The sequence below is a fragment of the Schistocerca gregaria genome, chromosome X (assembly GCF_023897955.1).
Source record: "Schistocerca gregaria isolate iqSchGreg1 chromosome X, iqSchGreg1.2, whole genome shotgun sequence".
Taxonomy (NCBI): domain Eukaryota; kingdom Metazoa; phylum Arthropoda; class Insecta; order Orthoptera; family Acrididae; genus Schistocerca; species Schistocerca gregaria.
The window spans coordinates 335,330,940-335,349,789 of NC_064931.1; the positions used below are offsets into that span (position 1 = coordinate 335,330,940).

General features: G+C 42.1%; 1 protein-coding gene across 1 annotated transcript in view; it reads right to left on the reverse strand.

The window, feature by feature from the left end:
- Positions 1 to 18,850, reverse strand: part of LOC126299253 (inositol-pentakisphosphate 2-kinase-like) — a 100,673-nt gene that overhangs the window by 51,704 nt on the left and 30,119 nt on the right. Inside the window, exon 2 of the mRNA XM_049991048.1 lies at positions 4,646 to 4,745. Within this exon, the coding sequence (XP_049847005.1) occupies positions 4,646 to 4,726 (81 nt within the window). The 5' untranslated portion in view covers positions 4,727 to 4,745. The remainder of the gene's footprint in view (positions 1 to 4,645; positions 4,746 to 18,850) is intronic.

Below are 18,850 nucleotides of genomic sequence, written 5' to 3' on the forward strand. Positions count from 1 at the left end.
TCTCGACACACTCTTGACACTGTGGATCTCGGAATATTGAATTACCTAACGATTTCCAAAATGGAATGTTCCACGCGTCTAGCTCGAACCACCATTCCGCGTTCAAAGTCTGTTAAATCCCGTCTTGCTACCATAATCACGTCGGAAATCTTTTCGCGCGAATCACTGAGTACAAATGACAGCTCTTCCAATGCACTGCCCTTTTATATCTTTTGTACGCGATACTACTGCCATTTGTATAAGTGCATGTCGCTATCTTTTGACTCGTCGCCTCAGTGTTATGCGACTGGACAGTATATAAGACTGTAACTAGAACGGCATTATCTTCTTGATAAACCGTGCGTATTGTTCGCCGCCAAGTGCAAGACTCCACTTTAATTCTGTATGTAAAAAGTGCTGGGAGAGAGCAATAGACATTGTAATAGCTTCAAGGACGTGGTCGCATTGATATTTTCATTTTATCCTTGGATACAATATTTCAATAACATCGAAGTATTTCTAAGGAATTGAAATGACTAATTGGAGGGACGGGGATGGAGATGACATTTCCAGTAGTTCAAACATGTAGAAACGCGCAACATAATTTTTGTTTTGGTTACATCTAATGAGGTAGAAAAATGTGCACATTTTGGCGTATTGCCTGTTCACTTTCACCTCGTGATCTTCGGAGACGATCGTTTACTGATATTTCTGACGTTTCGCCAGTACGTGCGAATGGCATTGTTAAACATTCACCCTCTATTGCTGGCAGCTGACATTAGTCGAGCCCACGGCTGGAGACTGTATGTACCTGTTGCGCCAGCATCTGAAGGCTTTTCCTTGGTCGATACCGCTGCGGTTCTCCCCTTCAGGATATGTTTACCTTGAGGATTTCTTCTCTCCTGTTCAAATTATTGTCATGTCCGTGAGATTCTCTTGCTTCCCTGAAAAAAAACTGGCGTGATAGCTCTTCTCCACGGCGAGAACCTGTGTTTCAGTGAATTTTATTACGTGGTCGGTCTCACAAAGCGCGTCCTGCGCCGCGACTGATCTCTCCGCCTGTCCCAACCTGCAATATCGTTTATGTTTAATGATCCTGATACTGATGGATCGTCCAGTCACTCCAACATAGTCTTTTCACATGTACGCAGTATGCGGTATACCTAGTCCAGATATTGCGAGTGGATCTCTTTTGTCCTTTGGCGATTTGAGACATTCTCTGGTCTTCTTGGTCGATTTCTAAATAGTCTTTAAACCATGTTGGCGCAGTATACGGACGATTCTGTACGTCACCTTGGCGATGTGTGGCAGAAAGGCCGTCGCCAACATTTCTTCTTCGGACATATTGCTTCGCCGACTGAAAACCATTAGCAGGTGGCACTGCAGAGGGGTGTCTGATTAACTTCATAATTTTATAAAGGTTGATAGGATGTTTGTTGTTAACTGAGGAAAATATAGTACTTTATGGTTTGTCTGGATGATCAAGTGACCGAGGAATTACTTTCGTTGCTCCTTTAGGAACTACACCATCTTAAGGTTGAGATAAAAAACGAGATGAAGCTGTAAACTGACTGCTATTCCAACAAATGTAAGTGGAAATAGGGTGCTATTGGTATCCGCTTTCCCCCTCTCTCTACACCTCCTGCTATATCAGGCCTGAGTTACATGCACTCCCGTATTTCCGTCATGTAATAAAACACTTTCTCGAGAGCTCAGGCACGGAATGTTAAACGTTTCTTCTCTTCCATCCTCGGAGCTTCCGAAGCGGCTCGTAAAGTTCTAGCTGCAATCACAGCCAGAATGCACTCTCATGTAGTGAGAGGTAAATAACGCGAGGTACTGCTTCTCGATTTGATCGGGAACGTTTATTGATGGACCCGAATGAAGTCTCTGCTCTCGGACACACACATTATCAGTTTAAATGAGAGTCGCAAACCTCGCTTCGACCCACGAGACTGGGAAACAATAGTCATCACTTCTATGTAAATAGTCAGTGTCCTGTAGCTATCCATCTACTGGCGAAATACTCTGTGATCCGACCACTAGAATGGAAAACGAGCATCAAAAAAAGGGACTGCACCGTCACTAACGGTTTCTACTATCTCGTCCATAAACAAAACTGGATAACAGTCTAAAGTCAGAAAGGAGAAAGCCATACACAAAACATCACACTTGACGAGCCCACTAAAACAACTGGAATTTACTGTCTCGTATAAGAGTTCGCCAGTCCGCCTCATTGTTAATAAGCACAACCTCCAGCTAGCTGTAGTCACCACGTTCTGATGTGCACAAAACATCCTCGCTCACTGTCACACCCTTGCTCACAAAAATTGGAAAACAGCTAAGCCTTTCACAAGAAACGCACTCGGCAACTCTTTCAGTTTTCTTTAGCAGAAGAACAACTTCAAGGATATCTCTGAAGCACTAACTCACTCCCGAATTCATACGCGTGACCCTTTTTAAAATCTCAGCTCAGTCCCATAGAACCCATAACTCCCGTTTTTACACTTGCGAGGGCTGCTGACTGACTTCTCATTTCGTGGGCTCCAAAAAAGTTATTTAACATATATCCCTTTCAGGTAAGCAGAATCAGGAATGAAAGTAGACATTCAGGTGGTCATTCTTTCTCACGTTAATAGTGCTTCTGTTCTTCTGTAAGGTGCTGCATCCTGACAGGACTTTCAGACATTTCTTTCCAACAGGTGTTGGAAAACAGCCATCATGGAAAATCGGCCCAACACACAGCTCGTTTAGGAGGATTAGGGAAAGGCCATTCTGTCTTCTCCAGGCTACGTCGGCTTTCCGACCGTGGTGTTTCCGACCCTTTTGTAGGTGCCTCAGATACCCTGAGACTTCCGTCCAAGCTGTTGTGATTAGCGGGTTTTTCGACCACATACTCCCCCACTGCTGATTTACTCCAGTTGTTCACCAACAGCGGACTTATTGTCACAGGCTTCGTTTTCGTATAGATTCGTAGGCCAAAGCTACTTGATTTCTGGATGGTCATCGCGGTTGGGCGCACAATAAATGTGATGAGTGTACGAGCTGGTTGTGTGTGAGTTCGGAACAACACCGTTTAAAAATTGCAAATGGTAGAATTGTGGCAAAACAGTAATATTCTTGTCCACTTAACGAAGCAGATGTGTAGGCTAAGAAACGAACCCATAACTGCAGGAAAATGGCCCACGGAGAAAAAACAGTGTCTGTTTTCCAAATTCTTAAAGAGGCATTTCAACATTTGAAAGATAAAAGTTTAGATTTCGTCGCAAATATGTCATGTTGTGAAAGCTCCAAGACTTTATTGTGTAAAGCAAGAAGGAAAGCGACTATAACGGCCCAGAACTCTGGAACTAATTCAGAGATTCAACTGAGCGAAGACATTTTGAAAATAGCTGAAGATAATGCTTTTTAGAAAACTGACAGTGGGTCTGTTCCTGACAAAAGTACTCTGGTGGTCGGTTTTGAAGAAGCGGAGAAAATCCTGTGCGAAAATCCAACTGTTTTTTTTTTGTGCATAGCCAACAACTGTCCGTCGAAAGCACAGAAGCAGAGACGATGGTATTTCCTGTTTTATTTGCTTTGCTCCTAGAGAAAAGTCAAAATACATACGAAAGACTTTTTTCTGGACTGAAAAATAAGATGTCTGGGTGGTCACCGAAAACTGTAGTGTTAGACTTTGCAATGGCTACAGTTAAAGGCATAAAAATAGTGTTCCACAAAGCATCCCTTCCTGGTTGGAATTTTCACTTCAACCAACGTCTGTGGAACAAAGTACAAGAACTGGGATTAACAGAGGAATACATAGATAGAGAAGCCGTCGGCTTGTTTTGCCACATGTGTAGTACAGTGGCTCATCTTCCTCAAACAGTGTTAATGAACCATACAATAAGGGAGGAAATGGGCAGTGGAGAAAAGATCGTGAAATTCGCAGACTATATGGCCAGTCAGTGGATGGAAAATCCTAGCGTGTCAGTTGAAATACAGAAAGCTGTTTTCCAGCGCCAAAGGACGGTGAATGCTGTCGAAGGTTGACATATCAAACTAAACTCCTAAGTAAAACAAAAACATCCCAACGTATACTTTCTAAAAAATATATCAATTGACCCACCTCTTCAAAAAAAAAAAAAAAAAAAAAAAAAAAAAAAAAAAAAAAAAAAAAAAGATGAAAATGATACACAGATCTTGACAAAAGATTAAAAGACATTATAGGAATATGTAACAGCTTAGGAGATTGAAGAAGATGGCTAAAATCTCTGGCATTCTTATAAAAAAAACTGAGTGAGAAATTAAAATTCATAAAATAAGACAAGAAGTTTAATCATTTGTTGCGGCAATGTTGTATAGAGAAACAAAGGTAAAAATAAAAGCAAAAAAATTAAAAGGACAAAAGGACTTCAACACGGTTATATATAGCCAGCATTAAAACTGGATAAAATGTGAAGTGACGTTCGTATTAAAAAGCGCTCGGCAGAGTCTCACGCTCTGTTGCGGGTTTCTTCGATGGTCGGAAAACTCACGGCTAAAATATTTGTCGAAAACATAGCGTTGACGTGACGGGTCCCGAAAATAGGCCCTGGCGTACTCAGTAACCAAAGGACAGACACATAGTCACGGCCAGGAAATGATATGTTACAAACAGATTAGCGAACTGAATCCATTATCTTACCTCAGGAATGGCGATAACAATGTTGGCGTTGCCTTCCCCCAGGTAATGCCAACTCTTTTTTTCCAAGTCCTCCATTTCCATCACGGCACGTGGACGGTATCTGTAAATTAAGACCGAAAAGAAAATTTTAATTCTGCTTCAAGTGAATAGATAAAGTAACTACCCGGGCGTATCAATATGTATTCTGTTTTTAGAGGCAGCATTGAGTGTCTGTGCAGGCACTGTGTGGAGAGCGCCTATGTGCCCTGTCCCCACGCTATGCATGCATCAGCTGGTGTAATGCGTGTATCGAGGCCCTAAATCAGTCAATAATCTGTGATTTTACTTATAGGCCTACTTAATCGCGATTTAACAAAACTTTACATAGCCGTGTTGTAGTTTACCATTTTACTTTCAAGTCAAAATTCAATTTCTGAGACGCAGAAAATTACTTGAAACTCAAAATTTTCTGTAGAAAATAGCAACATACTGTTTACATGTTGTCAGAAAGTGTATGGGGGAATGAAAAAAGTACATGAGGAACGAATCTTGAATTTGTGAGTGATTAAGGCAGTCTGAGGGTATGCAGAACGTTGTGCGATAAATGAGTCGGTCACACACAATGAGTTGAATGCAGCGTAAAAGTGGCGGGTACTTTTGTAGGAAAAGTAATAAATATCCCTACCCCAATCTTAAGACACGTAACGATGTGGTTAATTAATGTTAACTTGGCGTTTTTGAGAATATGTATGAGAAATGGGCGTAAATTTTATTTAAGGCTTGCGGTTGGCCAGTAGGGTTCTTACCTGGTTATAAGAGAACAAACAGAACTTTCATTGGCTCCTGCTGGCATCATCTCCGTCCAATTAAAGTTCAATATACAGTATTTTCCTATTCCATTTTGAAATGATAGCATTCACTTTAGGTGAGTTGCAGTTTTTTTTAAATTATAAAATTTACTCCCGAAAAGTTAGATTTTTCTAAATGTGAAAAACTGTTCCAAGGCACGTGGTCAGGTGCCTTGTAAAATTTTTGGAACATTAAAGAAACTCAATCCATTTGCAACTATCACGGGATTTATGGTAACAAGACCTTCCATTTCAAGGTACAAAATGGACTGACGAAGTATGGCTTAAACCCCACGCGTTATGCAACAGTTTAAAAAACATACGGAATTATACTCATCATAACACGCTGTAAGTGAAGAATTAACAATATCCTCCAAATAACTTCAATATACGAAGGTTGTCCAGAAAGTAAGTTCCGATCAGTCGCGAAAAGGAAACAACAGTGAAAACCAGAACCGTTTTATTTGCAACAGTTAGGTACACCTTCCGCCTACTTCTCTACGTAGTAGCCGCTCCAACTTCGAGTGTTGTCGTAGTGTTGTATCAACTTTCCAATATCCTCGTCATGGAAAGTAGCCGTCTGTGCTTTCGGCCAGTTATCTGCACTGGTCTGCAGCTCGTTGTCTGTGGAAAAATTTTGTCTTCATAGCCAGTGGATCTTGTGAGCAGAGATGAGACTCAGGGGGAGACAATTACGGACTGTATTGTGGGTGATCAAACACTTCTCATCGGAAACGCTGTAGGAGCGTCTTCATTGCCCCTGCAGTGTGCGGCCGAGAATTGGCATGAACAAGGAACAGCTCGAAGGTTGTGTTATGTGGGCTGCATGACACAGGCGAAATCTTTAACCTCATACTTAGCGGGAGACGCTATTCCCTACGCATTTTTACGTGCTTACTGTTCACTCACTAGACACGCTGACGCTGCCCAACACATCTGTGCGAAGCTTTACCGGATTTTCCCAGTGGTTTCCATTCCACGTCCGATCGGAACTTACTTTCTGGACAACCCTCGTATTATACAGCGCTTAAACATGTAGAACTCTCAATATGTACAAACACTCCACAAAACACGATCTCATGTCTCACAGCTAAAAAAAAAAAAATAGAAAATGCCAGAAACTGCTTAGAGTGGTCTCTAGTGTGCAGTCCTTTATGTGATTCTAAAATCGTTCACCAAAAAGAGACACCGACCAGGAAGCATCATGCGTTCATGAGTACACAATCCTGTAGATAGAGCACTCTCGACTTCTGCACAGACTAAAGTTTCGGGAATAGCTATTCGCCAGACAGCAAGAATGTCTCTGCAGTGGTCCTGACAGTTATTGTAATATATTGTGAAAAACGCTTTTTGGTGAAAAACAACGTTATCTCAGATTGTATAAAGTAGAGATCTGCAACGATATACGATTCTGATGACATTTCTGAGAACTTATTTTGATGATTTGAAATTTGACATGCCATTCTTACTACACGCCGTAACTAAACGTGACACATTCCGTAGACTTTGCTCATATACATCATATAATGATCAAATAATGAACTTTAGAGTATTTTTGCGAGCATAACAAACTACTGAATACCGTGTGCAATACAAATTGTTACTAAACGGACTCTGTCGTGATTCATTGTCAAATGATCACGCGTCCTATACACGGCGTGTTCAGAAACAATCTGAAAAGCTTGTAAGGGTGTTGCAGGGTAGGTTGTGTTAAGAAATACGGGTTAAGAAAAGAAATCGATACGTTGCGCCGTTTCCTACTTAATTAGCATGGAATTTACGCAATCAGGCTGTTGAGGGCGAAAATCAAGCGGCCCACCAGAGACAGTGGCGCCAAACGCGTACTTCGTTTGGTTTCCTATAACCGAACAAGAGAGCGAGACAAAAATTGGACATGGGACGATAGCAAGATCGAAACCGAGCCAAAGGCTGTGAGCAATGTTGTGCGCTGTTATCTACGCTATGAGAAGAACTGACACTAATTGTATCAGCCGGCCACTTAAATTTGTGCGCGCAGCGGCCTGATTGGCTAATTATCTCAGAAAATTCTTAACATTTTCGTAACAATTTCTCATTACAATCTACCCTGCACCGCTATTACAAGCTTTTCAGACTGTTTCTAACCATCTTGTAGGTAGTGGCTGTTGGAATAAGTATCGTATGAATGATTTGAAGAGTGCAGCAACAGTTGAATTTTAAATTGTATTCCATGAACAGTGCGTCAGAAACTTGTAGCTGCAGTTATAATACGGACTTGGTAGAAGTTTTTGTGACATTATTATTTGAAAATGTAAATCAGTTTCGTTCAAGCATGTTCTTACATAAATTATAAGTTAGTAGAGATCCTAATCTCGAGGTATAGTAGAATGAACTTTGAGCAAATTAACAGTAAACATGATGCAACCTAGGGACACATGTAGTGCCGTCATTTTTTCGTAGCTTTTCTTGGATGAGTTACTTCGTGTGTCGCCCTACATCGGGCAGCGGAATGTGCGGAGCTTACTGCGGTAAGTGAATCTTGCGGGAACATTTTACGAAAGCAACAACAATCCCTACCACCACACATAGTAGATTGGCGGAAAACTACATATACTGAACCCGGAAATGAACACAGAAACTGTTTGGGACAGAATAATCGTAGTAAGAAAGACTGAAAACATAGAGAAACGTTCAGGATAACATATGAAAATGATTCATCAAGAAAGACGAGAGAAGACAGCTGTAATGAAATACTTGTTCACTAAGAGACGGCACAGTGGGAGATGACTGGTGCGTTCCTAGTTGGCAGGGGAGCTTTTTATGTGAGCAGGAGACCGTATTTTGAGTCGCTGAGCACGCCGTATGGTTCCGCTAAGCCATCGGGTCGCGCCAGAGGCAGATAACAGCAGATAAGTGTATATTATTTTGTCTTGGGCTTGCTGGAATAAGAAGAACTGTCAGCAAGGAAGGGAATAATAATTCGTCAGTAGTGAAAGAAGTGGTTCGTTAAGTTTTAATGTGTCTGTGGGGTGCGAGAATGGGCGGTATGGGAGGAGGGTTGACTGATACTAGGGAATGAGGAAGCAATTTTGTACCCGCGTAGCAAACGACGAAAAGTAATTTTCAGAGTAGGAGTAGGATAAATTCTGCCTATAAATGAAAACATAGGTGGCAGTTTATATGCTAATGTGAGTGAATCGAACGGTTTTAGTAATTTGTATTTAGTGTCCACTGCAAACTGTCAATAAATGAAAAGGAAACCAGGAAAGATTATATTAAATTTGCAGCGTTTCCTTTAAAGCAAGTAAAATTGGAAGAGGTATATGAGGAGAGTAAACAGGAAAGTATTCAGGAAACGCTTGCAACGTTAGTGTTACTGATGAATAAAATTTTGGATGAAGTGAACAGAAATGTTGAAGACGCGAATCCACATTAAACAAAAACTTAACCATAAGATTAAGGATGTTTCTTGTGAACTTAATAATGTAATTTGTCAACACTTTGGTAAATTAGCTAATGAATTAAATAATTTAAGATTTGAAATTAGGGAAATAATTGAATTCCAGGCTTCTGATTTAAAGCAACCATAGAAACAACATTTGCATGAATTTAGTAATTATATTCAAGAACAAATTTTTCAAGTTAAGGAAGAATATAACATGTCGTCAGTCAACCTCATGGTTTGAAGTTTGGGTCTGGCCGACAAACGTGTTCGGATAGCCTAATGGTAAGGCGACCGCACTTGGGATAAGCGAGAACTGCTGGATCGTCGCAAAGTTTTATTGTCGTCATTCCATTACACGGAGAGGTGACGAAAGTCATGGCATAACGATATGCACATATACAAATGGCGGCAGTGTCGTGTACACAAGGTATAAAAGGGCAGTGCTCAGGTGATTCTTGTGAAAAAGGTTCCAACTTGATGATGAGCGCACGGCGGAATGGTATTTGGAGCTAGACGCATGGGGCATTCCATTTCGGAAATTGGTAGGGAATTCGATATCCGTGATCCACAGTGTCAAGAGCGCGCCGAGAATACCAAATTTTAGGCATTACCTCTCACCACGGACAACACAGTGGCAGAAAGCCCTCACTTAACGACTGAGAGCAGCTGCGTTTGTGCAGAGTTGTCAGCGTCAGCACACAAGCAAAACTGCGTGAAATAATCGCACCATACAGTGTAGGACGTACAACGAACGTATCCGTTAGAGCAATGCGTAGGAATTTGCCGTTAGTGGGCTATGGCAGCAGGTGACCGACACGAGGGGGGGGGGGGGGGGGGGGACAAGAGAAATGCGGGCCGTGCAACGAACTTGTGACGTCACATCAGTCAGCTTGTCCGCCAATCTTCGCGAACGCTCGGCTCCTTGCAGGGCCCTCGGGAAATCAATATATAATTGAAAAGGAACCCACTAAAGGTTTTAACTTAGGTTAGCCGCGCGGTCTAACGCACTGCTTTCCGAGGGGGAAGGCGTGCCAGTCCCCGACACGAATCCTCCCGGCGGATTAGTGCCGAGGTCCGGTGTGCCGGCCAGTCTGTGGATGGTTTTTAAGGCAGTTTTCCATCCGCCTCAGTTACACTATATCGGCGATTGCTGCTCAAACATTTTCTCCACGTACAGGTACGACATAATTACCACGTAAACATTGGGGTTACTCTCGTCTGGTGTGAGACGTTCCCGGAGGAGTCCACTGGGGACCGAACCGCACAATAGCCTTGGGTTCGGTGTGATGAATGGACTCCTGTAGCCTGTTGTGGGGTTGTGTACCACTGCAGGCTACGGCGGGGACGAAGCCACTCCGTCGTTTCTAGGTTTGCAGTTCCATACAATACAAGACAATATAAGGTCTTAACTTCGTCTTGTGCTGTCGAGAGCTTATATGCACTTAAAACACGCAGACAAGAGTTATTTTACTCGTTTGAAATACTTATTCGGACCGCGTCAGAGACGGCTGCTGGCATTCGTAGATCTGCCGAGTCACGTGCTGTCACGTACGGGCCACAGCTTGTCTTTCTCGTGAGCCTCGGACGCGAGTGCCTTTGCTAACAGCGCGACATCGCCTGCAGCGCCTCTCCTGGACTCGTGACCATATCGGTTGGAACCTAGACGACAGGAAAACCGTGGCCGGGTCAGATGAGTCCCGATCTCAGTTGGTAAGAGCTGATGGTGTGGTTGGAGTGTGGCGCAGACCCCCGAAGTCATGGACCCAAGCCGTCAACAAGGCACTGTACAAGTTGGTAGTGGCTCTATAATGGCGCGGGCTGTATTTGCATGGTCCAACCTAACCGATCATTCACTGGAAATGATAATGGTTGGCTACTTACGAGACCATCTGCAGCAATTCATGGGTTTCATGTTCCCAAACAGCGATGGAATTTTAATGGATGACAATGTGCCATGTCACCAAGCCAAAACTGTCCACGGTTGGTTTGAAGAAGACTCTGAAAAATTCGAGCAAATGATTTGTCCACCCATATCGCCCGACACAAATCCCGTCGAACATTTATGGCACATAATCGAGAGGCCATTTCGTGCTCAAAATCCTGCACCGGTAGCTCTTTTGCAACTATGGACGGCTATAGAGGCAGAATGGCTCAAAATTTCTGCAGGGTACTTTCTACGACCTGTTGAATCTGTGCCAAGTCGATTTGCTGCACTACACCGGGCAAATGAGGTCCGACACGATATGAGGAGGAATCCCATGACTTTTGTCACCTCAGTGCACAGGTGATGGTTGTCCATATCCGCAGCTGCGCGCACCTTTCATGTATTTCATAATGGCTGTAATCGCCGCAGTGCCGGTTTCTTCGAACATGCTATCGTTTTCCGAGCGGATAGCCAAAGTTTAAATCCGTTAGCCAAACCATTTGTGAGAAAAATGAAGTGGCTATATAATTCATGACCAGAGAAAGGGTGATCCAGTTGATGAGGAAGAAGTTCTTGGAGTTCGAATTTATCTGTTTGTGGTGTCAAAGTTTTGTGACAAACAGGATTTGAAAAAAAACAAAAACAACGTGAACGTGGAGGAAAAGCGGGTAAGATGATTTGCTAAACGAGCAAAACACAGTGCACAATAAAATTAAAAAGGAATTTTGTCAAGAATCTAGAGTAACACCCGTCTACAAGAAGGGCAGCAAAAGTGGTCTACAAAACTACTGTCCAATATCTTTCACATCCATTTATTGTAGCATCTTAGAACACATTCTGAGCGCAAACGTGATGATGTATCTCGAACAGAATAACTTCCTGCGCGCCAACCAACATAGAATCCAACATCAATCATGCGAAACTCACTTGCACGTTTCTCACATGCATTCTGAAAGTCGTGGATCAAGACAGTTAGGCAGATGCAGTATTTCTTCACTTCAGGAAAGGATTTGACTCAGTACCTCATATAAGCGTATTATCGAAAGTATGATCGAATGGAGTATAAAGCAATATTTGTGACAGGACTGAGGACTTCTTGGTAGAGAGGACGCAGTGTATTGTCTTGGATGGAAAGCCATCAACAGATGTCGAAGTAACTTTTGGTAGCCCGCATGTATATGTTTTGGGGCCCTTGTTGTTCCTGTTGTATATTAATGGCCTGGGGACAATGTTAATAGTAAACTCAGACATTTCACAGATGATAACAAAGTACTAGTTAACAAAAAGCTGCAAACCTTGATAAGATTTCAAAGTCGTGCAATGATTGGCATCTTGCTTTAAATGTTCAGAAATGCAAGATTCTGCCCTTCACACAAAGAAGAAACGTAGTATCACAATTGTAATTGGTGAATTCATACAAATTCCTGGGGAACAGTTTGTATGGATATGGAATGGAATGATCACATAGTCGTAGTCAAGGCAAGCGGCAAACTTCGGTTCATAGGTAGCATACTAGGGAAATTAAATCAGTCTACGAAGGAGACACCTTATAAAATACTCGTGTTACAATTCCTAGAATATCGCATGTGTGTGTGTGGGACCCGTATAAAGCAGCGATAACATGGGGTGTTGAACGTATATGAAGTTGAGCAGCAAGAATGGCCACAGGTTTGTTCGACCCATGGGAGAGTGTCACAGAGATGGTGAACTGGCAGACAATTGGAGACAGACGCTAACTATCCCGTGAAATCCTACTTACAAAGTAGCCCTCTACGTATCTCTGCTGTACGGATCGCGAGGCAAAGATTAAACCAATTGCACTGTGCAGAAAGGAGTTTAATCATTCTTCCCGCTCTCCATACACGAATGGAATGGGAAGAAGCCCTAATACCGGGTTCAGTGGGAATTACTCTCTGCCCTGCTCTTCACAGTGGCTTGCATACTAGATGTAGAAAGAAAGAGTAATAATGATTTGCAGAAATTGGAGGAAGGAAGCCCAGAAGAAGTTTCCAAAGAATTAGTAAAAGAAGAAGCAGGGGCACTTATTAAGTGTCCATTATCCAGATAAATGGTGACTTAGGAGTCAATGTAGAGGAAGATAATGGAGCTGTTGAAATGGGAATGGAGAAGTCGAATTTAGTGAAAAGTCTTGAGTCGTCCTAAGTAGACAGATTAACTCATTCTGCGACTTAAAAAAGTGGAAGCAATCCCTCTAATGTACGTGCACTCTCCAGTGATGGAGAGAGTTTTGAATGACATGAATCTGTGAATGACTTATTAGAAGAAGTTGAATTTAAATCTAAAAGTGAAAAAGGAAGACAACCAGCAACAAGTATGTTAGTGCAAACGGAGTAAATGAAGTATTTATAGGACGCGGGGGCTATTGAGTGCGGTGTCACAAAAACGAGTAAATACTCTCCCTGAAGAGGAATTTATGGTCACCTTGCCGGATTCTGGAATCTATTAAGTCATGTAAACATAAAAAGTGAAACAGCCTTAAAACTAGGAGTGCAGCTTTATCACAATTTTCTGGTTATATAACGTCTGAATGTAGACATGTTGATGGAAGTGGACTTTTACAATAAACGAAAAGAGAAAATGTTTTGATATAGACTCAGTAACATTAAATGTGGTGGAAAGAAAATGGTAGTCCCATTTTTAGGAAGAAAAGAATTGATTAAGGAAGAAAGGAAGGAATGCCAGTACTTTACTGCAGAATCAAGTGTGTATTGAGGGATATAAAGAATTTAGGGAGGAAATGGAACTAGATCTTGAGGGGTTGGAGCACGTCCAACAGAGCACACAGGAGAAGGTAGAAGAAACTCACGAATTACGTGAAAAACAAAAACGAGTATTAAAAAGTGTGCTGTTGGGGTACCGGAGAGTTCTTTTTATCAGAAAAGTTAAGTGAAAAATTGTACTTTTTGATAGCCAAATTTGAGATGTCTAAGGCATCATATATGGTAATCTTGAGGGACTATGGATGGTTGAGCTGATTGTATCTGTAATTGTGTTACTCAGTGACCAAATAATTAGTGCCTTTGCATTTGTGTTTAAGGAGATAAAAGAGATCATAGATTTCACACCCAACTTCCAATAGAAACTAACAGTTCTGATAAAGTTACATAGAACACAAAGAGAAATGTGGAGGTATGAGTGAATAAACATTTCTTCATTCCGGTTTTAGACCACAACGTAGGGTCATCACATGATGAGTGGAGTCACGTCATCCAGTGTCTTGTTCGTCATCTGTCTGCTAACAGTATAAACTCTTATTTCCTCTTTGTTGTTTGAAAAAGATATGTGTGTCTCTGACACATAGAAGGAGTATCAGTCTAGTGTTTGTATGAATATATGTTGGGTGATCACCTAACAGTATCTTCCAAGCTGGCTTATGAGCCAGAAGAACGTGCAACACACATTCTACACCGTATCTCACAATCTAGCATTATCTTCGTCACGCTACATGACTAATTCAAACATGTAGAGAAATGAAATTTAAATATACAAAACACAAAAACCAGAGAAAATGCAAAGAGAACGCTCCTCGTAATTTTCAGCGGCTGAGGCTGTACAGCGCATAGAACACTTATCTTTCACAGTCATCTAGCTCAAATGACAGCTCTATCGCCGGCCGTGGTAGCCGAGCGGTTCTAGGCGCTACAGTCTGGAACCGCGTGACCACTACGGTCGCAGGTTCGAATCCTGCCTCGGGCATGGATGTGTGTGTTGTCCTTATGTTAGTTAGGTTTAAGTAGTTCTAAGTTCTAGGGGACTGATGACCCTAGAAGTTAAGTCCCATAGTGCTCAGAGCCATCTGAACCACCTGACACCTCCATCTTTCACCCTTTTACCTGCACGTGAGATAAAGGCATTTATATTGCGTTAGTGTCTGTGTCAGAGGACACGCGACTGTGAATCGCCTCATATCACGGCGGCCTGAGGCTTATTATTACAGCCTTACTCTCAAAGATGGTGTTCAGTCGTGTGAGAGAAGACTCTTCAGCAAGCATTCTTCTACTTCGACACTTCGGAGACTGCATTGTGGAGAGCACTGGAGCGGCGCTGATTACAACCCTATCGTAAATAACGTGCACAAACAATGTGGTGAAATAGTTTGAACAGAATCCAGTTCTGTCAATGGTTTGTCCAGTGCCCTATTGCAGCACCAAAATTTCTGCACCTCTTATTCTCCACGGATAAGGTCTCTTTGGATGCTGGTGGGTTTTTCAGCTGTTACAAAAGCGAAATCAGAAGTAGTGAAAATCCGGACGCCGCACTCGACTCACATTAACAGCAACGATTCTCTGTTAACTTATGGCCTGATACGAACTTGTCTGTTACCACTGTTTGAATGGAACACATTACATGATTTTAATTCGAAATATGCTGTGACTGTTGTTCGAGGTCGTATTTCTTGTTGTCCGCCGGTGTGTAATTTCAACTCGAAGGTGCACTACTGTACTTCAATATTAGCATCCGGGAGCAATTGAACAAGACGCATCCGCCTAGTTGCGTTGCGAGAGAGGCCCCCGCCGAATAGCTATGGTTCGCACTTGAGTTTCATTCATTATTACCAGTTTCTTGCTAGTTCAGTTCCGAAATTCAGCATCATCTTTGCAAACAAATAAACGATCAAGAGAATCGGTTGTTGCACACCTCGCAATAGGGGTTTAGGCCGTAGTTTTATTTTGTGCAATCGCGGGGATCGTTTGCATAGCAACCTATTACCAAACTGATCTCTTACATGTTAAAAATACTGCGTCATGTATGTTGCTTCACGTGGTATACCGACTACTTGTTCGCGTAGTTTAATTCCATCTGGTTTGGAACTGAATTCCTTGTGAGAGCTCGGTAAATATACACTGTTTGGCAGTTCAAGTCTGCATCTTTTATATAACTGATTTCTGAAAGAATAAACTCTGTTTCGTTCAAGGTTCTGGTTGAGTCCTGCAATAGTGAGTGATGGGCTACTACACTGGGGCTCGAGTGTTTAATATAAACTTTTAAATAGGGAGCCTTAGTTATCCGCAATTATTTTATATTTGATCTTTGCATACACAGCTCGGCCGACAACACTGCATGCAATGGCACTATTAGTAAAGGATTCTTTGAATAAGTTGTGCCTCCAAAACTAAATTCCCGTAGCTAAGATAGTTTATGTGATCCTATAGACATAGCAGTCACATTTATGAGTCTAGTTGTTATCTAATTTATACCTTAGGAATACAAGAACAGTTTATAAATTCAGTATGTGGACTAAAGGAAGGATTGTTGATTTGGAAAAACTATGTTGAACTACAGTGCCTCGTGACTTCAATCTCTTCATTGTCGTTTAGGACCAAGTTGACATTGGTATAACATTGGTACATAGTCTTAGGGTTAAATACCGAACGCCTGCTAATTTTACTTGAAGCTTTCTAAATAGTGACTCTGTAGCCACAGCATACAGGGCTCTGGAAAGCGGGCAACACTGGCTTATGGATCACTTAATGGGTGGTACAGTTAGCCGTACTTAACTCTGTATTCCCGTAATGTAATTTCTTATCGCATGTAGGAATGGCAGCCAAAAACCATTTGGCTCATTACCTCTAACAAGAATTGGGATCAGTATTGCCATAGGCGTTATCAAAATGAAGAAATGACATTGCTTTTCAATGTTATACCTTGAAATTAGGTATACTACATCTTTATATTAAGTCAAGAAATTTTTCAGCAAGTGATCTGGCTTGATAGGATACCAAAATTTGGGATAAATTGTGTCTTAGCCTAATATTTAAATATTGCTGTAGGACCTAAAAGTTTGACTTTAATAAAATTATCGGTTTCACATCTCGTGTAGACTCGATTTTTTTTCTACTTCGGGGTAAGCACAATAGTGCCTGATTGATAACTAACTGATAAAATTCGACAGTAAGTCCGTCCAGTTCAATCGACTTACTGTTTGGTGGAGCTAGTATTATTTCTTTGCCGGACGGAGTTGTCGAGCGGTTCTAGGTGCTTCAGTCTGGAACCGCGAGACCGCTACGGTCGCAGGTTCGAATCCGGCCTCGGGCATGGATGTGTGTGATGTCCTTAGGTTAGTTAGGTTTAAGTAGTTCTAAGTTCTAGGTGACTGATGACCAAAGATGTTAAGTCCCATAGTGCTCAGAGCCATTTTTTTTTTACAAACGTTGCTCAATGTGACGATCACATCCACGCTAGCCTGGAACCGCACGTGAGATATCATTTCACAATAGTCCGCAGCACTTTTCTAACGGTAAACCATGAATGTTCAGCTGCTGTGACACAGCTCGTGCACTGCTGGAAGATCGCACATTGCGTCCAGCATTCTCAAGCGTGGCAACAGTATCTTCTTGAACAATCTGTGGCATAATTAGCCATCGGATTCTCCCAAGAGCAATTCCCAAATTGTCAGTTATTTCGAACTTCCAAGTCGTATTCTTCGACTCCGTTGCGGAAAGAGGACCTTTACATATTACTTTAACGAGTTGATACTCGTGAAGAGCAGCACCGTGTTGGTTTGATAAAACAGTTTTATGAGTGCAGCCCTGCTCACCTTGCAACTGTAATGCACACTGATGCTTGTGTTTTAACTCCACGTCGTCCAACAGTACCGACGCGAAACAGCAGCTCATCACACTAACACTAAGAGCGCAAATCCTGCAGCGCGCAGTCTAAACATAGTTTCTACAAAGCTGAGTACCCATACCGTAAGTAGTTTTTCGTCTACACAGGCAGAAGTTTTATTATAACCACCTTGTAGTTCATGAATATTTTTAGAGACTTGTTGCAATTATGTACTGAGTCATTTTCACACATTGATTTCCTACATGAAGGAAATATCAGAAACATAGCAATTGTATGGAAAATAACCAACAAGTCACCAAAACTGAGAATGGTTTTACCACTTTACTGCAGTGTCAACGTACAGCGTGGAACCAAGTACTGTCGTAAGCAACTTGCATCATCTACCCAAAACAGACTTCTACATATTTGATAGCATGACCAGAGCTGGCACAGCAGACTTGTTCGAATGGCATTGAGACATACAGAGAGGGCATTTGGCGCACTAGAAGTTGATCGGTAAACACAGAGGTGGCTAGATGGTTAAATGTGCAGCCAAAAGTAAATTTGTCTCCACTTATTGGCTAGTAGAGTCGATTTTTTTTCTACTTCGGGGTAAGCACAATAGTGCCTGATTGATAACCAACTGATAAAATTCGACAGTAAGTCCGTCCAGTTCAATCGACTTACTGTTTGGTGGAGCTAGTATTATTTCTTTGCCGGACGGAGTTGTCGAGCGGTTCTAGGTGCTTCAGTCTGGAACCGCGAGACCGCTACGGTCGCAGGTTCGAATCCGGCCTCGGGCATGGATGTGTGTGGTGTCCTTAGGTTAGCTAGGTTTAAGTAGTTCTAAATTCTAGGGGACTGATGACCTCAGATGTTAAGTCCCATAGTGCTCAGAGCCATTTGAACCTAAATTATTCTAAGGACAAACACACACACCCATGCCCGAGGGAGGACTCGAACATTCGCCGCGACCAGCCGTATTTCTTTAAAGTCTTCGAGAGTGATACCTGGATGAAGTTTATACTTCCTCCAACGGCGACTTCACATAGAAGTGAGTCTTCATTGAACCAACCAGATGTCAGATGAACACGTCTCCGATGTTAATTTTGTCACATTAGGGGGCTAACAAAGACACGGCTTTGTGAGATGGTCTCCCTTGTCCACGTGGACACTTCAGAAGGGAAATGTTTTGGCAACTGCGCGCAGTAGCTGATCACAACTTGACGACCTATTGTTGTTTCTTCTGAACTCGTGTTGGATGGAACTCAATTTTTTAAGTAATGTTTTTTTTTCAGTTGGCTACTAAAAATAGGACCAATTTCTTTTATTTCTTGTTTTCGTGTTGGACCTGAGGTTATTTAAAGAAAGCAGCAACAGCACCTATTCTCACTGTTGTCATTTCACTTGAATGCGATGAACAACAGTTCGCGTCTAACCCAGTCAGAGGCCTTCACAAA